The sequence below is a fragment of the Budorcas taxicolor genome, chromosome 13 (genome assembly GCF_023091745.1).
Source record: "Budorcas taxicolor isolate Tak-1 chromosome 13, Takin1.1, whole genome shotgun sequence".
NCBI classification, from domain to species: Eukaryota; Metazoa; Chordata; class Mammalia; order Artiodactyla; family Bovidae; genus Budorcas; species Budorcas taxicolor.
The window spans coordinates 40,442,780-40,461,555 of NC_068922.1; the positions used below are offsets into that span (position 1 = coordinate 40,442,780).

Below are 18,776 nucleotides of genomic sequence, written 5' to 3' on the forward strand. Positions count from 1 at the left end.
AAGAAGACATACAGATGGCTAACAAACACATGAAAAGATGCTCAACATCACTCATCATCAGAGAAATGCAAATAAAAACCACAATGAGGTACCATTTCACGCCAGTCAGAATGGCTGTGATCAAAAGTCTACAAGCAATAAATGCTGGAGAGGGTGCGGAGAAGGAGAAAAGGGAATCCTCTTACACTGTTGGTGGGAATGCAAACTAGTACAGCCACTATGGAGAACAGTGTGGAGATTCCTTAAAAAACTGGAAATAGAACTGCCTGTGACACAGCAATCCCACTGCTGGGCATGTACACGGAGGAAACCAGAACTGAAAGAGACACGTGTACCCCAATGTTCATTGCAGCACTGTTTATAATAGCCAGGACATGGAAGCAACCTAGATGCCCAGTAGCAGACGAATGGATAAGAAAGCTGTGGTACATATACACAATGGAGTATTACTCAGCCATTAAAAAGAGTACATTTGAATCAGTTCTAATGAGGTGGATGAAACTGGAGCCTATTATACAGAGTGAAGTAAGCCAGGAAGAAAAACACCAATACAGTATACTAATGCATATATATGGAATTTAGAAAGATGGTAACAATAACCTTGTATGCAAGACAGCAAAAGAGACACAGATGTATAGAAGAGTCTTTTGGACTCTGTGGGAGAGGGAGATGGTGGAATGATTTGGGAGAATGGCATTGAAACATGTATAATATCATATAAGAAACTAATCGCCAGTCCAGGTTCGATGCAGGATACAAGATGCTTGGGGCTGGTGCACTGGAATGACCCAGAGGGATGGTATGGGGAGGGAGGTGGGAGGGGGGTTCAGGATGGGGAACACATGTACACCCATGGCAGATTCATGTTGATGTATGGCAAAACCAATACAATATTGTAATTAGCTTCCAATTAAAATAAATCAATTTAAATAAAAAAATTACCCAGCACCCCAAAGGGGTTTTGTTCAGGTGATTATACCTGTCAATATTTACCATGTTTGAAATAAAACCTGAGAAAATTTTAGAATATTTAAAATGCTAAAATAAATAATTATTAATTCATTTAAAAATAACATGAAGCCCTTAACATGCTAACAGAAGTAACATGCTTATGAAAACAACTATTTTTCCCAAACCCAGATTAGTGAGGAGATTGGCACTGTTTCATATTTTTTGAAATTCTTCAGTGTCTGACTTAATAGAAGACAACTGGGTTGCCACAGCTGTTTCTTATCAGCAATTCGTTGAGAGATCCCATCACATAGCCTCTAGAAATTTCCACTATATACTTATACTTGGAGGATTAAAGTGAAGACAGAAAATCACACATTTTTTTGGCTGTGCAGCATGTGGTATCTTAGTTCCTCAGCCAGGTATTGAACCCATGTCCTCTGCACTGGAAGCTTGGAGTTCTACCCACTCGACCACCAGGGAACTCCCCCAAATCACATGTTAATATTATTATAAAAAGTTTTAACATTATGGACCCACTGAATGAATCTCTGGGATCTTAGGGATCCCTGGACCACATTTTGAGAACTACCGCTCTCAAAATTCAATTCCATGAAAATATTGACAATCTACTGGATGCTCATCACAAGATCAATAAAGACACATCCCTGCCTCCAGGGAACTTACAGTGTCTCCTTCCACACACACCTCATTTCCAACCCAATCTCACTGAGATTTCAAGACTCCTTGTCAATCTATTTCCTCCCTATCATCTCTGACTACCCCTTTAGATGACTAGATCTGTATCTTTTTAAAATGTCTGTAGCAATTGTCTGTGCAGTTCACTTGGGATATTTAATAAGACTTGTGGTATGAGTTTATTATTGGTCAAAATGTGACTTAATTACTTATTTCATATGCCGTGGCTGTACCTTGTCCTTGCTAGTGATGGATAAAACAAGTGATGGTAGCAAGACAATGATTTATTTTGCTAATGGTGCCCACATAGGCAGCAAAGGCTGTGGACCTTAAATGGATATTTAATAATTTGATTTGCAGCTTAACTAAGGAGTGTGGCAGAGACACTGCTGTGTTCCCCAACCCTGTTTCATTTTTCTATTATTGAGTACTCCAAAAGATGAGATTGGGTAACTTTTCCGCACAATATTTCCCAATCTCGTCTTCAGCTGGGAGCCAAGTGATTGGAATTTGGTTAAATGAATGGAAGTAGAAATTATGTAAAGCCACCATCAAGCCTAGCCCTTCAGAACATCCAGGGCAGCCCTCCTGCCCTGCCTTCCTTTGGTAGTGGCTGTGGTGGTCACATGTTGAGCTAACAGAACCGCAGGATGAAAACAGCTGGATCCCTGAGTCACCACGTGGAGGACAAACAGCCCTGGAGGGAGCTCAACCACACTTTTGGTCAGCTGATGAGATTTCAGCCATTATTTATTATCCCAGCAAAGTGTAGCTTGTCCTGATATATTAGAAGAAAGAGAATATTTACAGATGAGATAAGAAAAATGTAAGATGCAATACCACATGTTAGAAGTCAAGGAGAGCTACGGAAGATGAGACCTGGCAGGAGCCTTGGGCTCTGTGCTGGAAAAATTTATGGAGAAGAGGGGAAGTGGAAACCTGTAGGATTTGAGCTGGCACGAAGACTTTTTCCTATGCAAAGGAGAGGAGCTTAGCTCCAAACAGCTTAGGGCAAAAGGATCATTTATTGGCACATGGAAATAAAGGACAGATTTACCAACCAAACTGCAGGAAGAGGGATTTAGCTGTACTCGAAACCCACTGAAACCAGGGACTAAATCTGCTTCTCTCATTGCAGACTGGCAGTAAACCCCATTCTGATCTTTCAGCCTCAACCATCTGGGAGGTGCTGCCTCACCTTCCTTATGGCTTGAAGTTGAAAAACACTGGGCAAGGACTCTCAATGACTCAGCTTTCCCAGCTAACCATCCCCATACCAAATGCCTACTGTACGTGTGTGCCTGTGAGAACGTAGCATTGCCCAGGGAAGTCAAATACTTGAGGAAGGGCTCTTTCTAGGAGAAACAAGGGACTTCACCACAGACATAATTCCAGGTAATAGTTTTGACTGTTCTTAGGTAAAATTTGGGCTAACCATTTCTCTAATTTCCACACCAGTGGTTTAAACACAGTGGCATCAGACCACAAAGAAGGGGGCAATGAATACTGCCAGGTGGCAGGGAGAAACGCTTCCCTAGAGACCTCTTGAGGTGAGCCTTTAGGATTGAGTATGATTTGTCAAGGCAGGAGGGAATTCCAGGGAGACAGACTTCCAGATTTGAGCAAATGGACATAAATACCTCCTCTTCCACGCCTCCCTTCTTATATGTTGGAAAAAAAAATGTATTTGAAGCCATCAGAAAACAAAGGATATAAGTATCCTGTAAGTGCAAGGACAGAGTATTAAATGATCTTTACTTGGACTGAAACAGAAGCGGTGTGAAAAAGCAAGACTTAAGCCCCCTCTATCCCGGCCTCTCATCTGTTACAGGAAGATGATTAAAGCACCCTCAGAAGGCCCAAGTGACGATCAAATTTGATAATGCCTTAGCCAATGCTTTAGCACAGTGTAAACTTGCAAATAAGTGCTGGAGAGTGACACGAGCAAGTATTTTACGCTCATAAACGTAGCTGGAAGGTTGAATTACATGCTACACTGCATTTTATAACCAGTGATAAGTGAGTTGTTTACGCAGACCAGCCGTCATCGGTGCAAAATACTTAAAAAAAAAAAAATACGGTTGCTAACCCAGATTCATACTGTGGCATAAAATCGGGAGAAAGCAGGAAGCAGAAGTAACGAGTGCGTGTGGATGATTAGATTATACATGAATCGAGGTGGGTGAGAAGGAGGAAACCAGTCCGCCAAGGTTCCCCTGGAGCAGCCTGGAACGCAGGGCTCCCGCCCGAGGGTCGCCGGTTGCTGGGGAAGCTCCGAGTCCCGTGCGGCCGAGGACTACGAGCCACGCGGGCCACTGCTCCGGGCCACCCGCTCACTAGCCACGCCCCTTTCCGGCCCCGGCCCACCGAGCCGGCACCTCCTTCCTTGTCTCCTCGGCGGCGGCGCCGTGACCTAAGTTCCGGTCGCCGGGCGCACGTGGGCGGAAGAGCCGGTGCCTGCCGCGGCTCGTCTCTCTGGTTACCGCGCGTTCGCTGGCCGGGCCGCCGCCCGCAGCTGCGCCGCCGCCATGGGAGTCCCGGCTTTCTTCCGCTGGCTCAGCCGCAAGTACCCGTCCATCATTGTCAACTGCGTGGAAGAGAAGGTGAGGGGGCGCCAGGCGGCCGCCACGCCGACGCCTAGAGCACCCCTCTGCCCCGGCGCGCGTGCAGGCCGCGGTCCTCCGGGGGCCCGCGGGGCCCGCGCCCGCTGCCTCCCCGGTCGCCGCGGGCCGACGCCCGCCGGGGGCGCGGGCGCTCGCACTCCCGGCCCGGGAGCGGCTCGGGCGGTGCGAGGGCCGCCCCTGCGCTGCCCGCGGGTTCCTGGGCGGCAGACCCCGCCCACGGCTTTGTCTCCTCCCGGGTCGGCCGGCCTGAGAGGCTTTCGGCTCGGGGAGAGGCAGTCTATCGCTGTCGTGTCAGGGGTCGCGAGGGGAGAGCAGTGCCTCGGGAAGATCTCGGACAGCACTCAAGTTCGCGAAGGGCCCCTCCCTCGTTGCCTGACTGCTGGGCCAAGCCCGCCTTTGACATTTTCAGGGTTCCTGGGCGCGCTCGATCGGTGCTACGCCTCTTTGCTCTTGGTTTCATGGCGTTTCGTATTGGTCGTTTCCAGGTTTCTCCGTCCGGTTTCGATTTGGTACCCGTGCTTTCAGTTTCCAGATCGGGGAGGTTCAGGGACACACGATGTCCTGCTTTAGAACGAAGTGCCCAGTCGACACTGGGAACTTTCTGCTTAGGCTAGTGAGGGTTTTTGTGGGGGAAGGGGGAAAAGTTGTTTGTTTAGTTTTTGTTTGTTTTGGACAGGTAGATGGGTCTCCAGGCTTCATTCAGTGTGAGATCTTGACCTTGCTTAGTTCCTGTCCGAGGAGAAACCGAAACTGATGGTTCTGATGAAATTTCCAGTACCGCCTGTGTTTTTCTCAAAGAGAAACTGTGGAAACAATGCTCATGTCCTTTGCGTTTAAAACTTTTATTAACTTTATATCTTACCTCCTTTCTGCTCTGAAGGGATAACTGCTTTAAACTTATTTTTGGTTCTATCTCTGAGTGTCATGGTTATGTTTGATGTATTACTTTTGGATGTATCTGTTGAGTTGTAGCTGTGTTACGAGTGGTCACTTGTACAGGCCCCCGCCCCCCACGCCACCCCCTAATCAGTGCTTTTATTCTTCTACTGATAAACTATAGCGTTAAGTAATTTTGTTTTTGTTTCCTTTTTCGTCTCCTATACAGAGTACCGCTTGACCCTTCACATGCTGAGGTTAGGTATTAACTTTTCTACCCCTGCTGTCCTTACTCCTCATGCCAAGCTTGTCTGCTGTGTTCTTTTCCTTGTTGGCATCCAGGATTAAATTGTCAGGGCTTTGGCTATACAAGTTTGTTTTAAAAGCTGAAAAATCAAGTAGTATTGGTGAGTATTGTCACTGTGTAGATCTAGGTTGTGTACTAGGATTCTGTTTCTTTTCTGCTACTTTTGTCTTTTTGTCTGTTGTCTGTTTTCCACTGTACATGGTTCCCCATCCAGTTCTTATATCAGATATTCTATCAAGTCCTCTTTCTAATCGGAGACTGCTTGAAGTCTGTATTTCTGCTGCTGTGGCACCTGGTTATGTAGCCTTGCTGGAAAGCTGCTTCTTGATATTATTTAAAATTTCTGCAGTTGGAGGTACTGTTTTTAATCATCTTTCTTGGTTTTTGTTCTTACTTGAGTTCTTAAGAAGTGCTGTTGTAGTATGTGAGTTTTCTAAGTCCATTCTTCCCTCGTAATCATGAGTAATCATTAGCTAGGCAGAGGTTGAGTTTGAAAATTGCTTTCCCTCAGAACTTGGAAAGCATTGTTCTTTTGATTTTTGTCATCCAAAATTGTTGATGAAAAGTTGAATGTTAATGCAGTTTTTTTATTTGGCTAACACTTAAATGCAGTATTTAGTAGGTACTAGGCATTTCACCTGAGAAGGCAATGGCAACCCACTCCAGTACTCTTGCCGGGAGAATCCCATGGATGGAGGAGCCTGGTAGGCTACAGTCCATGGGTCGCTAAGAGTCGGACATGACTGAGTGACTTCACTTTTACTTTTCACTTTCATGCACTGGAGAAGGAAATGGCAACCCACTCCAGTATTCTTGCCTGGAGAATCCCAGGGACAGAGGAGCCGGTTGGGCTGCCGTCTATGGGGTTGCACAGAGTCAGACACAACCGACGCGACTTAGCAGCAGCAGGCATTTCACAGATGAATTTATTAAATCCCCATAACAACCATGTAACTATTTCTTCTCCTCCTCCCCTTGCTTCTTATTACAGATGAGAAAACTGAAGCACAGGGGGCTTACGTAATGTACTCATGGTCATGTGGTTAATGCATGTCAGAGCCTGTGTCAAAACCAGGAAGCCCATGCTCTTAATTTCTATGTTCTTTTGCTTTCACTCTTTTGTAGTTGATCTGTTTTTCTTTCTGAATTTTGAAAAGAGCTTTATCCTTGATAATACAAGCTTGTGTGACTGTGTACTTAGTTACAGATTTTTTTTTTTTTAAATTTTAATTCCTTTTCATCAGTGCTTGGCTGACTGTGAGTCTGGAGGCTTGTGTTCTGTAGTTATGGGGAATGCTTTTATATTTTTTTCCCGTTTTCCTTTCACTTCGTCCTCTGAACTCTGAATTCTGGTCCTCCTAGTTGAGTTATTTTTCTTTTCTCTCTCCTCCCCCGAGGTATAATTGACCTAGAACAAACTGCACTTTTTTAAAGTGTACAATTTAATACATTTTGACATGTGTCTATCCATGGACTCATCACCACAATCAAGGTAATGAACATCACCTCTGAGACATTCCTTCTGCTCCTTTTTGTTCCCCCAGCTCCTTCCTCCTGTCCATCTTTGGGCAACCACTGATTTATTTCTATTGATGTTTTCATTTTCTAAAATTTTATATAAATGGAATTATACAATCGGTACTTTTTTTTAAAAACCTGACTCAGTTAACTTGGTTACTTTCATTCAGAGTAATTATTTTGAAAGTCTTCCATGTTGCTACTTGTATCAATAGTTTCTTATTTTGGAATTGTATTCTATGTTGTGCATATATTACATTTTGATTTTTGTTCATCGGATTGGTTTTCATTCACCCAATTGGTGAACATTTGGATTATTTCCAGTTTGTGGCTATTAAGAAAAACTGTGAACACTGGTATACAGATCTTTGTGTGGACATGCTTTCATTTCTTTAGAGAAGTGGTTGCATTGTATGTTGGTGTTTGATTATTTAAAAAGAAAAAACTAGCCAGACTGTTTTCTAAAGAGGCTGTACTGTTTTATTGGCAACAGCAGTGTATGAGAGGTCTGCACTTCCTTGTCAGCACTGAGTGTGGTTAGTCTTCTGGTTCTAGCCATTCTAGTGCAGTGTTATTGCAGTGAGAATTCAATTTGCATTTCCCTGATGACAGATGATGCTGAGCATCTCTTTAGGTGCTTATTTGCCTTCCATGAATCTTCTTGAGTTGGGTATATGTTCACATCTCCCCTCCTCCCCCGTTTTTAAGAGCAAGGACTTTTTTTTTTTTCCTTTTATGAGATTTGAGGAATCTTAGTTCCCCAACCAGGTATTGAACCCAGACACACAGCAGTGAAAGCAGAGAGTCCTACCAGCGAAGTCCCTTTTGCCCATTATTAAGTTGGATGGATTGTCTTACTGAATTAGAGACTTTTTTTACATATTGAATTTTTTGGTAAACGTTTTCTTTTAATCTGTGATTTCCTTTTTCATGCAAAGAAGAGCAAAAGTTTTTAGTTTTAATAAAGCCTGATTTCTTTTTTCTCTGTGTTACTGCTTTTTGTGTTATGTTTAAGAAATCTTTGTCAAAGTCAAGATCACTGAGATTTTTCTTACGTTTTCTTAGAGTTTTTAAAACTATACTGTTATAAAATTATACTTCATGCTGTGCTTTCTCTTTTTTAGTTTTTTTTTTTTTTTTTTAATGGTGAATCGCACTGATTTTTAAATGTTAACATGAGTCTGGTATTTCAGGTAAATAAACCCCACCTGGTCATGGTGTACTATTTTTTTATATACATGGGAGTTAATTTGCCAAATTATTGCTATTCATATCTAGAAATTTTTCATCATTCCAGATGGAAACTCTGTACTCACCTAAATAACAGTTCTCTGCCTCCCCTGCCACCTACTTTCTGTCTTGTGAATTTGCCTATTCTAAGAACTAATGTAAGTGGAATCATATATTTGTTATTTTGTGTCTGGTGTATTTCACTTTTTCATTTCACATAATGTTTTTAGGATTCATCCTTGTTCAGCATGTATCAATTTCTTTTTTTTTTTTCAGGATTTTGGAAACCTTTAGATGCCATATTTATAAGCAAACTGGAGTTTCTTGTATTTCACAACTTCATTCCTACAGTCTATGCTCTGGTCATTTTTATATGAGAGCTGACATAGGGCAGAGTGCTGCCTTGTTTAACATCAGTTGGGAGTGTGTGTGTCGGTGGACTCAAATTTTTCCATTCTGCTTGTGTTTGTGAATGACCTCGAGATTGCAATAATATTAATTTGGGGTATAACAAAATTTTAGTGAGCAGATGAGTTCGCAAATTTGGAATTCGTGAATAAAGACGACCAGTTGTATGTACACCACACAAGGTGGTTGTGTGGATTGAGTCAGTAAATCCAAGTTAACAGCTTCAAATAGTGCCTTGCACTGATTAATAAGTTAATTTTGGTAGTTTATATATCCAAGTAAAAGTGGAGATATTTTTGTGTCTGGTTCTTAGCATTGCGTCGTATAGAATTGTGCTCTTTGCCTGCAGTGAAATCTAGGTTTCCCACCTTGCTTTTTTCTTTCTTGGTCAGACTTGTCAATTTCGTTGATCTTGTAAAACAACTGACTTTTGATGTCATAGATTATTTGTTTGCTTGTGGCTGCACTGGGTCTTAACGCTGCGTGAGGGCTTTGTCGAGCTGTGGTGTGTGGGCTTCTCGTTGTAGTGGCTTCTGCTGTTGCAGAGCTTGGGCTTTTGGCACATGGGCTTCAGTAGTTGCAGCACAAGGGCTCAGACTTGCAGCTCACAGGTTCTAGAGCAGAGGCTCAGTAGTTGTGGCGCACAGGCTTAGTTGCTCTGTGGCACGTGGGATCTTCCGGGATAAGGGCTCGAAGGTCCCCTGCATTGGCAGGTGGGTTATCCACTGTGCCACCAGGGAAGTCTAGTTTCATAGATTTTTTAAATAAAATTGTCCTTTTCATTCTGTGTCACTTTCTCTCATATATATTTTCTTCCTTCTGCTTGCTTTATTTTGCTCTTCCAGTGTCAAGTTGGAAGGTTAGGTAATTGACTTGAGAGCTTTCTTAATACAGACATTTACAGCTATAAGTTTTCCTCTGAACACTGCTTTTGGGCTTTACAATATTAGTTTTCATGTCGTATCTTGTTTTTCATTCATCTTAAATCACTTTCTGAGTTCCCTTCTGATTTCTTCTTCATTGATTATTCGTGAGTGTGTTGTTAAATTTCCCATGTTTACAAATTTGCCAACTTTTCTTTTTTATTTATTTTGTTGTGGTTGAAAAACATGCTTTGTATTACTTTCTTGCTTGTAAATTCATTGAGGCTTGTTTCATGGCCCAGCGATTGGTCTATCCCAGAGAATGTTGCACATGCAGTCGAGAATGTATATAGTCTGTTGAGTGTTCCACAGAAGTGTTATAGACGAATGCAGTGACACCTGCAAGGCTTAGCCTCTGAGATTAATGTCTGGTATCTGTTCTAACCCCAGCTGGAGTGCGGCTCCTCCCAGCTTTCTTAAACCCTACTTCTCTCCCACAGACTAGCCTGTCTGTGGTCTACGCTGTATCTTCATTAGGTCTCTGATTCTTTTCTCGGTTCCTTTTCGCCACAACTTACAGAGTTCTTGAGAATGCCCTTGGGTGTGAATTTCTCCACGTTCTGTCACAAATGAAGTGAGTTCTGAATTTTCAAAGGTTTTCTTGACTAGGTTCTCTTTGCCTCCAGACTGTTTCCAAAGGCTTTAAATTTAAATGCTTCTGTCTCTTTCAAAAGATTCTCACTAGTTCATCTGGAGAGCAGGTGAGCAGAAGTCCTCATGCCATCATGCTGGCAGCCCAACTCACCGGTATGCTCTCTGGGCAAGTGAAGATCAGGTTTACACATCAGCATACTATGTGTCCCCTATAGTTCTGGTCTGTTCCTTGACGCACGTTACAGGTGTTCATTAAGTTCATGATGAATCTAGTGAAATTGGAATTAATCAGGCTGACATATGAATTCACATGACTGAGTTCAATCCTGGTCTCTGAACTTGACAGAAGTATGGCATTGGAAAGCCACTTAACCCCTCTGAGCATTTGTGTTCTCATTAGTAAGTGAGATGCTCTGTACCTCACAGGGTTGTTGTGAGGAGAGAGGAAAATAATCCATGAGTAAAAGCCCTGAGAACAATGCCTGTCCCATTTTAAGTATTCTGTAAACGTTCGTGGTAATTAGTAGTCCTTGTTGACTGACACCTTATAAAAATGGAGCTGACATGCAACGTGAAAAAATACTCAGTTCAGTTCAGTTTAGTAGCTAAGTCGTGTCCGACTCTTTGCGACCCCATGAATTGCAGCACGCCAGGCCTCCCTGTCCATCACCAACTCCCGGAGTTCACCCAAACCCACGTCCATCGAATCAGTGATGCCATCCAGCCATCTCATCCTCTGTCGTCCCCTTCTCCTCCTGCCCCCAATCCCTCCCAGCATCAGAGTCTTTTCCAGTGAGTCAACTCTTCACATAAGGTGGCTAAAGTACTGGAGTTTCAGCTTTAGCATCATTCCTTCCAAAGAAATCCCAGGGCTGATCTCCTTCAGAATGGACTGGTTGGATCTCCTTGCAGTCCAAGGGACTCTCAAGAGTCTTCTCCAACACCACAGTTCAAAAGCATCAATTCTTCGGCACTCAGCTTTCTTCACAGTCCAACTCTCACATCCATACATGACCACGGGAAAAACCATAGCCTTGACTAGACGGACCTTTGTTGGCAAAGTAATGTCTCTGCTTTTGCATATGCTGTCTAGGTTGGTCATAACTTTTCTTCCAAGGAGTAAGCGTCTTTGAATTTCATGGCTGCAGTCACCATCTGCAGTGATTTTGGAGTCCAAAAAAATAAAGTCTGACACTGTTTCCACTGTTTCCCATTTATTTGCCATGAAGTGATGGGACCAGATGCCATGATCTTAGTTTTCTGAATGTTGAGCTTTAAGCCAACTTTTTCACTCTCCTCTTTCACTTTCATCAAGAGGCTTTTGAGTTCCTCTTCACTTTCTGCCATAAGGGTGGTGTCATCTGCATATCTGAGGTTATTGATATTTCTCCCGGCAATCTTGATTCCAGCTTGTGCTTCTTCCAGTCCAGCGTTTCTCATGATGTACTCTGCATATAAGTTAAATAAGCAGGGTGACAATATACAGCCTTGATGTACTCCTTTTCCTATTTGGAACCAGTCTGTTGTTCCATGTCCAGTTCTTAACTGTTGCTTCCTGACCTGCATATAGGTTTCTCAAGAGGCAGATCAGGTGGTCTGATATTCCCATCTCTTTGAGAATTTTTCACAGTTTATTGTGATCCACACAAAGTCTTTGGTAGTCAATAAAGCAGAAATAGATGTTTTTCTGTAACTCTCTAGCTTTTTCAATGATCCAGTGGATGTTGGCAATTTGATCTCTGGTTCCTCTGCCTTTTCTAAATCAGCTTGAACGTTTGGAAGTTCGCGGTTCATGTATTGCTGAAGCCTGGCTTGGAGAATTTTGAGCATTACTTTACTAGCATGTGAGATGAGTGCAATTGTGCGGTAGTTTGAGCATTCTTTGGCATTGCCTTTCTTTGGGATTGGAATGAAAACTGACCTTTTCCAGTCCTGTGGCCACTGCTGAGTTTTCCAGATTTGCTGGCATATTGAGTGCAGCACTTTGACAGCATCATCTTTCAGGATTTGAAACAGCTCAACTGGAATTCATCACCTCCACTAGCTTTGTTCATAGTGATGCTTTCTAAGGCCCACTTGACTTCACATTCCAAGATGTCCTGCTCTAGGTGAGTGATCACAGCATCGTGATTATCTTGGTCTTGAAGATCTTTTTTGTACAGTTCTTCTGTGTATTCTTGCCACCTCTTCTTAATATCTTCTGCTTCTGTTAGGTCCATACCATTTCTGTCCTATATCAAGCCCATCTTTGCATGAAATGTTCCCTTGGGATCTCTAATTTTCTTGAAGAGATCTCTAGTCTTTCCCAATGTGTTGTTTTCCTCTATTTCTTTGCATTGATTGCTGAAGAAGGCTTTCTTATCTCTTCTTGCTATTCTTTGGAACGCTGCATTCAAATGCTTGTATTTTTGCTTTTTTCCTTTGCTTTTCACTTCTCTTCTTTTCACAGCTCTTTGTAAGGCCTCCCCAGACAGCCATTTTGCTTTTTTGCATTTCTTTTGCATGGGGATGGTCTTCATCCCTGTCTCCTATACAGTGTCACAAACCTCCGTCCATAGTTCATCAGGCACTCTATCAGATCTAGTCCCTTAAATCTATTTCTCACTTCCACTGTATAATCATAAGGGATTTGATTTAGGTCATACCTGAATGGTCTAGTGGTTTTCCCTACTTTCTTCAATTTAAGTCTGAATTTGGCAATAAGGAGTTCATGATCTGAGCCACAGTCAGCTCCTGGTCTTGCTTTTGTTGGCTGTATAGAGCTTCTCCATCTTTGGCTGCAAAGAATATAATCAGTCTGATTTCAGTGTTGACCATCTGATGATGTCCATGTGTAGAGTCTTCTCTTGTGATGTTGGAAGAGCGTGTTTGCTATGACCGGTGCATTTTCTTGGCAAAACTCTATTGTCTTTGCCCTGCTTCATTCCGCATTCCAAGGCCAAATTTGCCTGTTACTCCAGGTGTTTCTTGACTTCCTACTTTTGCATTCCAGTCCCCTCTAATGAAAAGGACATCTTTTTTGGGTGTTAGTTCTTAAAGGTCTTGTAGGTCTTCATAGAACCGTTCAACTTCAGCTTTTTCAGCGTTACTGGTTGGGGTATAGACTTGGATTACTGTGATATTGAATGGTTTGCCTTGGAGACGAACAGAGATCATTCTGTCGTTTTTGAGATTGCATCCGAGTACTGCATTTCAGACTCTTTTGTTGACCATGATGGCTACTCCATTTCTTCTGAGGGATTCCTGCCCACAGTAGTAGATATAATGGTCATCTGAGTTAAATTCACCCATTCCAGTCGATTTTAGTTCACTGATTCCTAGAATGTTGACGTTCACTCTTGCCATCTCTTGTTTGACCACTTCCAATTTGCCTTGATTCATGGACGTGACATTCCAGGTTCCTATGCAATATTGCTCTTTACAGCATCAGACCTTGCTTCTATCACCAGTCACATCCACAGCTGGGTATTGTTTTTGCTTTGGCTCCATCCGTTCATTCTATTTGGCAACTACCTCAAAATTTATGGCCTGAATTTTTAACCAGAATACTGTAATTTAAAATTTTCAGTAGCCTTGTGACCCTTTGTCCCCAAAATATCAGCTGTGTTTTGTCTTTCTGAAGTTCTGAGCTGCTTTAACGGAAATCTAAAACCAAGTTCTACAATATGTTATCTGTCAAGAATCCACCTGCAATGCGGGAGACCCCAGTTCGATTCCTGTTTTGGGAAGATCTGCTGGAGATGGTATAGGCTACCCACTCCAGTATTCTTGGACTTCCCCTGGGGCTCAGCTGGTAAAGAATCTGCCTGTAATGCAGGAGACCTGGGTTGGACCCCTGGGTTGGGACGATCCCCTGGAGAAGGGATAGGCTACCCACTTCAGTATTCTTGGGCTTCTCTTGTGGCTCAGCTGGTAAAGAATCTTCTGCCATGTGGGAGACCTGGGTTCTATCCCTGGTTTGGGAATATCTCCTGGAGAAGGAAACAGCTACTCACTCCAGTTTTCTGTCCTGGAGAATTCCATGGACTGTGTAGTCCATGGGGTTGCAAAGAGTCAGACACGACTGAGCCACTTTGATTTCACTTCAGTTTCATTAAATGGAGGGAGCTCTTATTGCAGCAGAACCTCAGGCATGAGTCCGATTTTTCTGTGTCCGCGTGTGTTGCACGCTTAGTTGCCCAGTCGTGTCCAACTGTTCGTGATGCTTTGGACTGTAGCCCACCAGTCTCCTTGGTACATGAGATTCTCCAGACCATAAACTGAGGTGGGTTGCCATGCCCTCCTCCAGGGCATCTTCCCGACCCAGGGATCAAACCTCCGTCTCCTGGGTTGCAGGGGGGTTCTTTCTGCTGCTGTGAAATATGTGCAGGGTTACACAAAAAATGCATTTACTTAAATATTACTGATAGTTGGGGTTTCTACCTTACATGTGAAGTGCCAGAAAGTTGTATATCGTTGACTAGAATAGCAGGTTGGTGTGGAGTTTATGTTAGGGGTTTTGCATGAAAACCTGTGGAGTGTATTTTTATACAGTCACTATTTGTGTGTGGACCATCTTTACTTTTTCACATACCTTCTTTATCATCCTGTGCAGAAACAGGCTGATCTCTTAGCTCCTTGTCTGGTCTGCAGATAGCTCTTCCTCTCCTCGTGCCATGGGCCATGGAGAAGTGGGCTTCCTGCGGGGTAGGACTGGCCTGACAGCCAGCCTTCCATCAGCCAGGGTGCTGACTGCCCTTCCTCCGCAAGCACCCTTGTCTTTTGGGAATAACGGTCTCAAGGTGCCTGGTCCTCATGGGGCCTGAGACGGTGAGCGGAGGGGAGAGTGCTAGGTTTGACCAGCTGGACTGTTCCTGCTGCTGCTGCTTCTGGATCCTCCAGAGGCTCTTACGTGAGGCCCCTTGTGGGCCCGGTGCCCTCAGATTCTCCCACATCTGCATATTTGAGGCATGCCCTCTGGTCAGTTTTCCACATTTCGGGCATCCCCTGTGATTTACCAGTCACCGACGGTTCTTCTCTTGGTTTTCCAGCACAGCTCTGTAGTGGTGGTGGGATGTTTTTAGTCTTTTACGTGGCCCGGGGATGGAAAGGGAAGGCTGCGATGTGTACTCAGTTTATTACTGGAAACCCCCAAAGATAATGAAAAGCTATTTGAGATGAATTGGTTTTCGTGTTCAGAGTAGCTCTCCTTGTAGCTACTCTTTGATTAAGAATCTCTCGAATCCAGCAGCAGATACACTCACATTGTATTTAATGACCAGGCTCTTGAAGAGTGAGTTCCTTTGTTGAGAATCTTCTCCTGAAGAAAGAAACTCTAGGTTTATGTAATTAACGTGTTGAAGATATCCTTAGGACTCCCAAGAGGAAAATGTGTGTCTTTCTTGTTGGGAATGCCTGGCGCTCTTTTCTCAAAATCAGGACCTGCCTACACCTTCTTCCCTAGGCTCTGCTTTCTAGGCAGGGGAAGTGGAAACTCATCAGCTACCCTCAGCATTTGTTGAAAAACTGCAATATAGCAAGCCAGCAGTCTACTGTTTTTATAAATAAACCTTTATTGGAATATACCTATACTCATTCATATCCATATTGTTTAGGGGTGCTTTAATTTTATAAAGGTAGAAATGAGTCGTTGCAACTGAGGTCATAGGTCAACAAGTCAAAAATACTTAACTGTCTGACTTCTTGGGAATCATAAAGAAAGTGGGTCTGGATTCTCCTGAGTGTGGTGTTTGCTTGGTTCAGGAGGTAGGGAGGTGTGGACCTTGAGTGTAGAGCAAGTGGAGCGGCACAGCCTCCTGCCTTTATAGAGCTTGTTTTTGTTTGGGAGTCATCAAACGATCTTCCCTGATATACCTCTAAAATTGACTCGCTTTCCTTCTGGTTCACTGCTTCTGATCAAGCCCCTCTTTCCTGATTCACAGGGTGTCTGCACAGAACTCTGATAGCCTCTTTCTTTGACACCCACTTCTCCCGATTAGAAATGCAAATTGAAGCCCAATCTCATTCCTTTCCTCTCTTGAGGATCACCGCTGTCCTGAGATTGGTGTTCGTCCTTCATCTGCTCTTCTCTGTAGTTTCTGTTCATCCCTGAACAATGCCTAGCACTGTTTCGTTTATAATTTTCTGTAAGTGGTGTACAGTATGTGTTTTTCTTTACTTCGCTTTTTTGGCTTAAGATACTGGTGACCATCTAGCTGGATGTTACTTTTGTAACATTTGTACTGATTGTTACTTTTGTACATTTGGAATGTACTTTTGTCAGACATTCCACCGTATGGTTGTGCCACAGTTTCATCAATCCTTTCTGTGGGCCCTGTTTTTTTTTTTTTCTCATTGACTTTTTGTCTTTATATCTTTTAAAAATAGCTTTATTGAGATATGTATCATATAATTCACCCGTTAAAATGATACGGTTCAGTGCGTTTTAGTATGACTGCAGTGGTACAACCAGCGCCATTACCTAATTTTAGAACAGTTTCCTCATTTCCAAAAGAAATGTTGTAACTATTTTCAGTCACTTCCTATCTCCTCTCCTCCTGTCCGCCCCCACTGCAGATTGAAGCTAACCTGTTTCTTTCTAAAGATTTGTCTGTTCTGAATCTTGTAAATAGGATCTTTTGTGGTCTTTTGTGGCTGGCTTTTATTTAGCAGAGTGTTTTTGAGGTTCATCCATGAGGTAGCATGTATATGATGGGTTTTTAAGTTCACAGTTTTTTTTTTAAATGATACTTTGCATGTATTATTTTTAAAGTGCCTTTACTATTATTAAGAATAAAAGCCTAGCTCTTATCATTTGCTAAAGCTCTGGCAGAAAGAAAGATAATGCTTTACCATAAAAATACAGTTGAGAGTCTCCAGGAGTGAGTATAGCACAGTCCTTACCTTTTGAAGAACTTGCAGTGTAATTGGGGGTTAGAATGACAAACCAAGTAGAAAAACACAGAATAAGAAAAATTGTGAGGACATGGAAGAGGAACAGTTAATTTGTTGGGGGGATGTGTTCAGCTGTGATAACACGGTGGCATTCGGTCTGAGTCTAGACTTTGGAAAATGAATAAGATGTCAGGAAGGAGTTTGGTCAGGAGGGAGAAGGAGAACAGAGGTGTTGAGAGATGGAAGGGCATCTTCTGGGAGCAGGGGAGGTGGGGTGGCCTGAGCAGCGTTGAGGCAGGGCCGAGGGCTGGTAAGAGCCAGGCTTGTGGATCTGCACGTGCTGTGGTGGCACTGGAAGACGCAGGCAAGAGAAGACAGCCTCGTTTGTACTTAAAGAAAACTGAGAGCATAGAGGGTGGGCTGGAGAAAAGAGAGCCCGGAAGTGGGGCAGTCCATCCAAAGGCCAGTCTTTTGGGTGAGAAGTGATGCCTGATGCTGGTAGCAGGAGTGAGAACATGTGGCATGGAGAGGCATCTTTCAGGTTAAGTTGAAATGGGCGGTAAGGAAGAGAATTCTGGGAAGGCTCCCTGGTCTCTCTCTTACACAGCTGAATGACTTGGGAATTTGGTCACTATCCCCCACATAGTCAAGAGTAACTTGTCGTGCTGGAAGCTTTAAGGAGTAAAAATAGCCTATCTTGTAACTTAAAGATGACTAAAAGTATTTTATTTCCAATTCAGAAATGAAGCACAGGTTCATACTGAGCCTAGGATATGTCAATTTCAGACTTGAACAGTCAAACCAAACTACTATTAATTATCACTTCCTCATAGCCAAAAGAATGCAATGGTGTAAAGATTCCTGTCGATGCCAGTAAGCCTAACCCCAATGATGTGGAGTTTGATAATCTGTATTTGGATATGAATGGAATCATCCACCCCTGTACGCATCCTGAAGACAAGTACGTAACCCATTTTTGTCGCTGATAGCACAAGTCACAGAGGAGTGCTATATGATATTACACTATTTGCTTGTCATTGTAGACCAGCACCAAAAAACGAGGATGAAATGATGGTTGCGATCTTTGAGTACATTGACAGACTCTTCAGTATTGTCAGACCAAGACGGCTTCTCTACATGGCAATAGATGGAGTGGTAAGTGCTCAATCAGTTAAAATCAGTTCCCCTGTGTTTGTTTTTGCTGTGTTCCCAATGTCTAGAATGAAAGTAAGCTAAGTGAAGAATGATTGACGATAATGAGTTTGAGAAAGAAAGCCTCATCTTTCAGCCTCTCATTCAGCTGTGTTTTGTGAGTGTGCCTGTTTTGTGCCAGAGCCGGTGAGGTCCTGGGGGTGTTGGTGGCTGCCCTGGCTTTAAAGGGCTCACCACTGCAGGGGCAGAGGCAGGGGTAGACGGGTAAGGTGAGCTACCCAGGGCCTTCCCGAGCATCAGCAGCTCATGCAGGGCATTGGGGCATGGAGTGGGCAGTGCTACATGGCAGTGAGGCAATAGAGAGGAGTGTGCCTTTGTCCCATTTATTTATTTATTTTTGAGAAGTTAAAGAGTATTGAATGAAATAATTTTGAAAATCCAGAAAGCTTTGGGTCTGAGAAGATTAACTTTTCTATTTACTCAAGGAAAGAATCTTAGCTGCCTGAAAACTTAAGCTACAAGTAAAGTATAGTAAAAAAAAGTAAAGGGAGCAGGAGTATGTCTTTCTTAGAGCAGATTACAGCTCACGTTAGCTAAGTTTCTTGCAGAAGCCCTTTCACT

General features: G+C 43.1%; 1 protein-coding gene across 1 annotated transcript in view; it reads left to right on the forward strand.

Annotated features, from left to right (window-relative positions):
- The first annotated feature begins 4,133 nt into the window (after positions 1–4,133).
- Positions 4,134–18,776, forward strand: part of XRN2 (5'-3' exoribonuclease 2) — a 66,552-nt gene continuing 51,909 nt past the window's right edge. Inside the window, exons 1-3 of the mRNA XM_052650527.1 lie at positions 4,134–4,253; positions 17,837–17,964; positions 18,047–18,158. Coding sequence (XP_052506487.1) covers positions 4,179–4,253; positions 17,837–17,964; positions 18,047–18,158 — 315 coding nt within the window. The 5' untranslated portion in view covers positions 4,134–4,178. The remainder of the gene's footprint in view (positions 4,254–17,836; positions 17,965–18,046; positions 18,159–18,776) is intronic.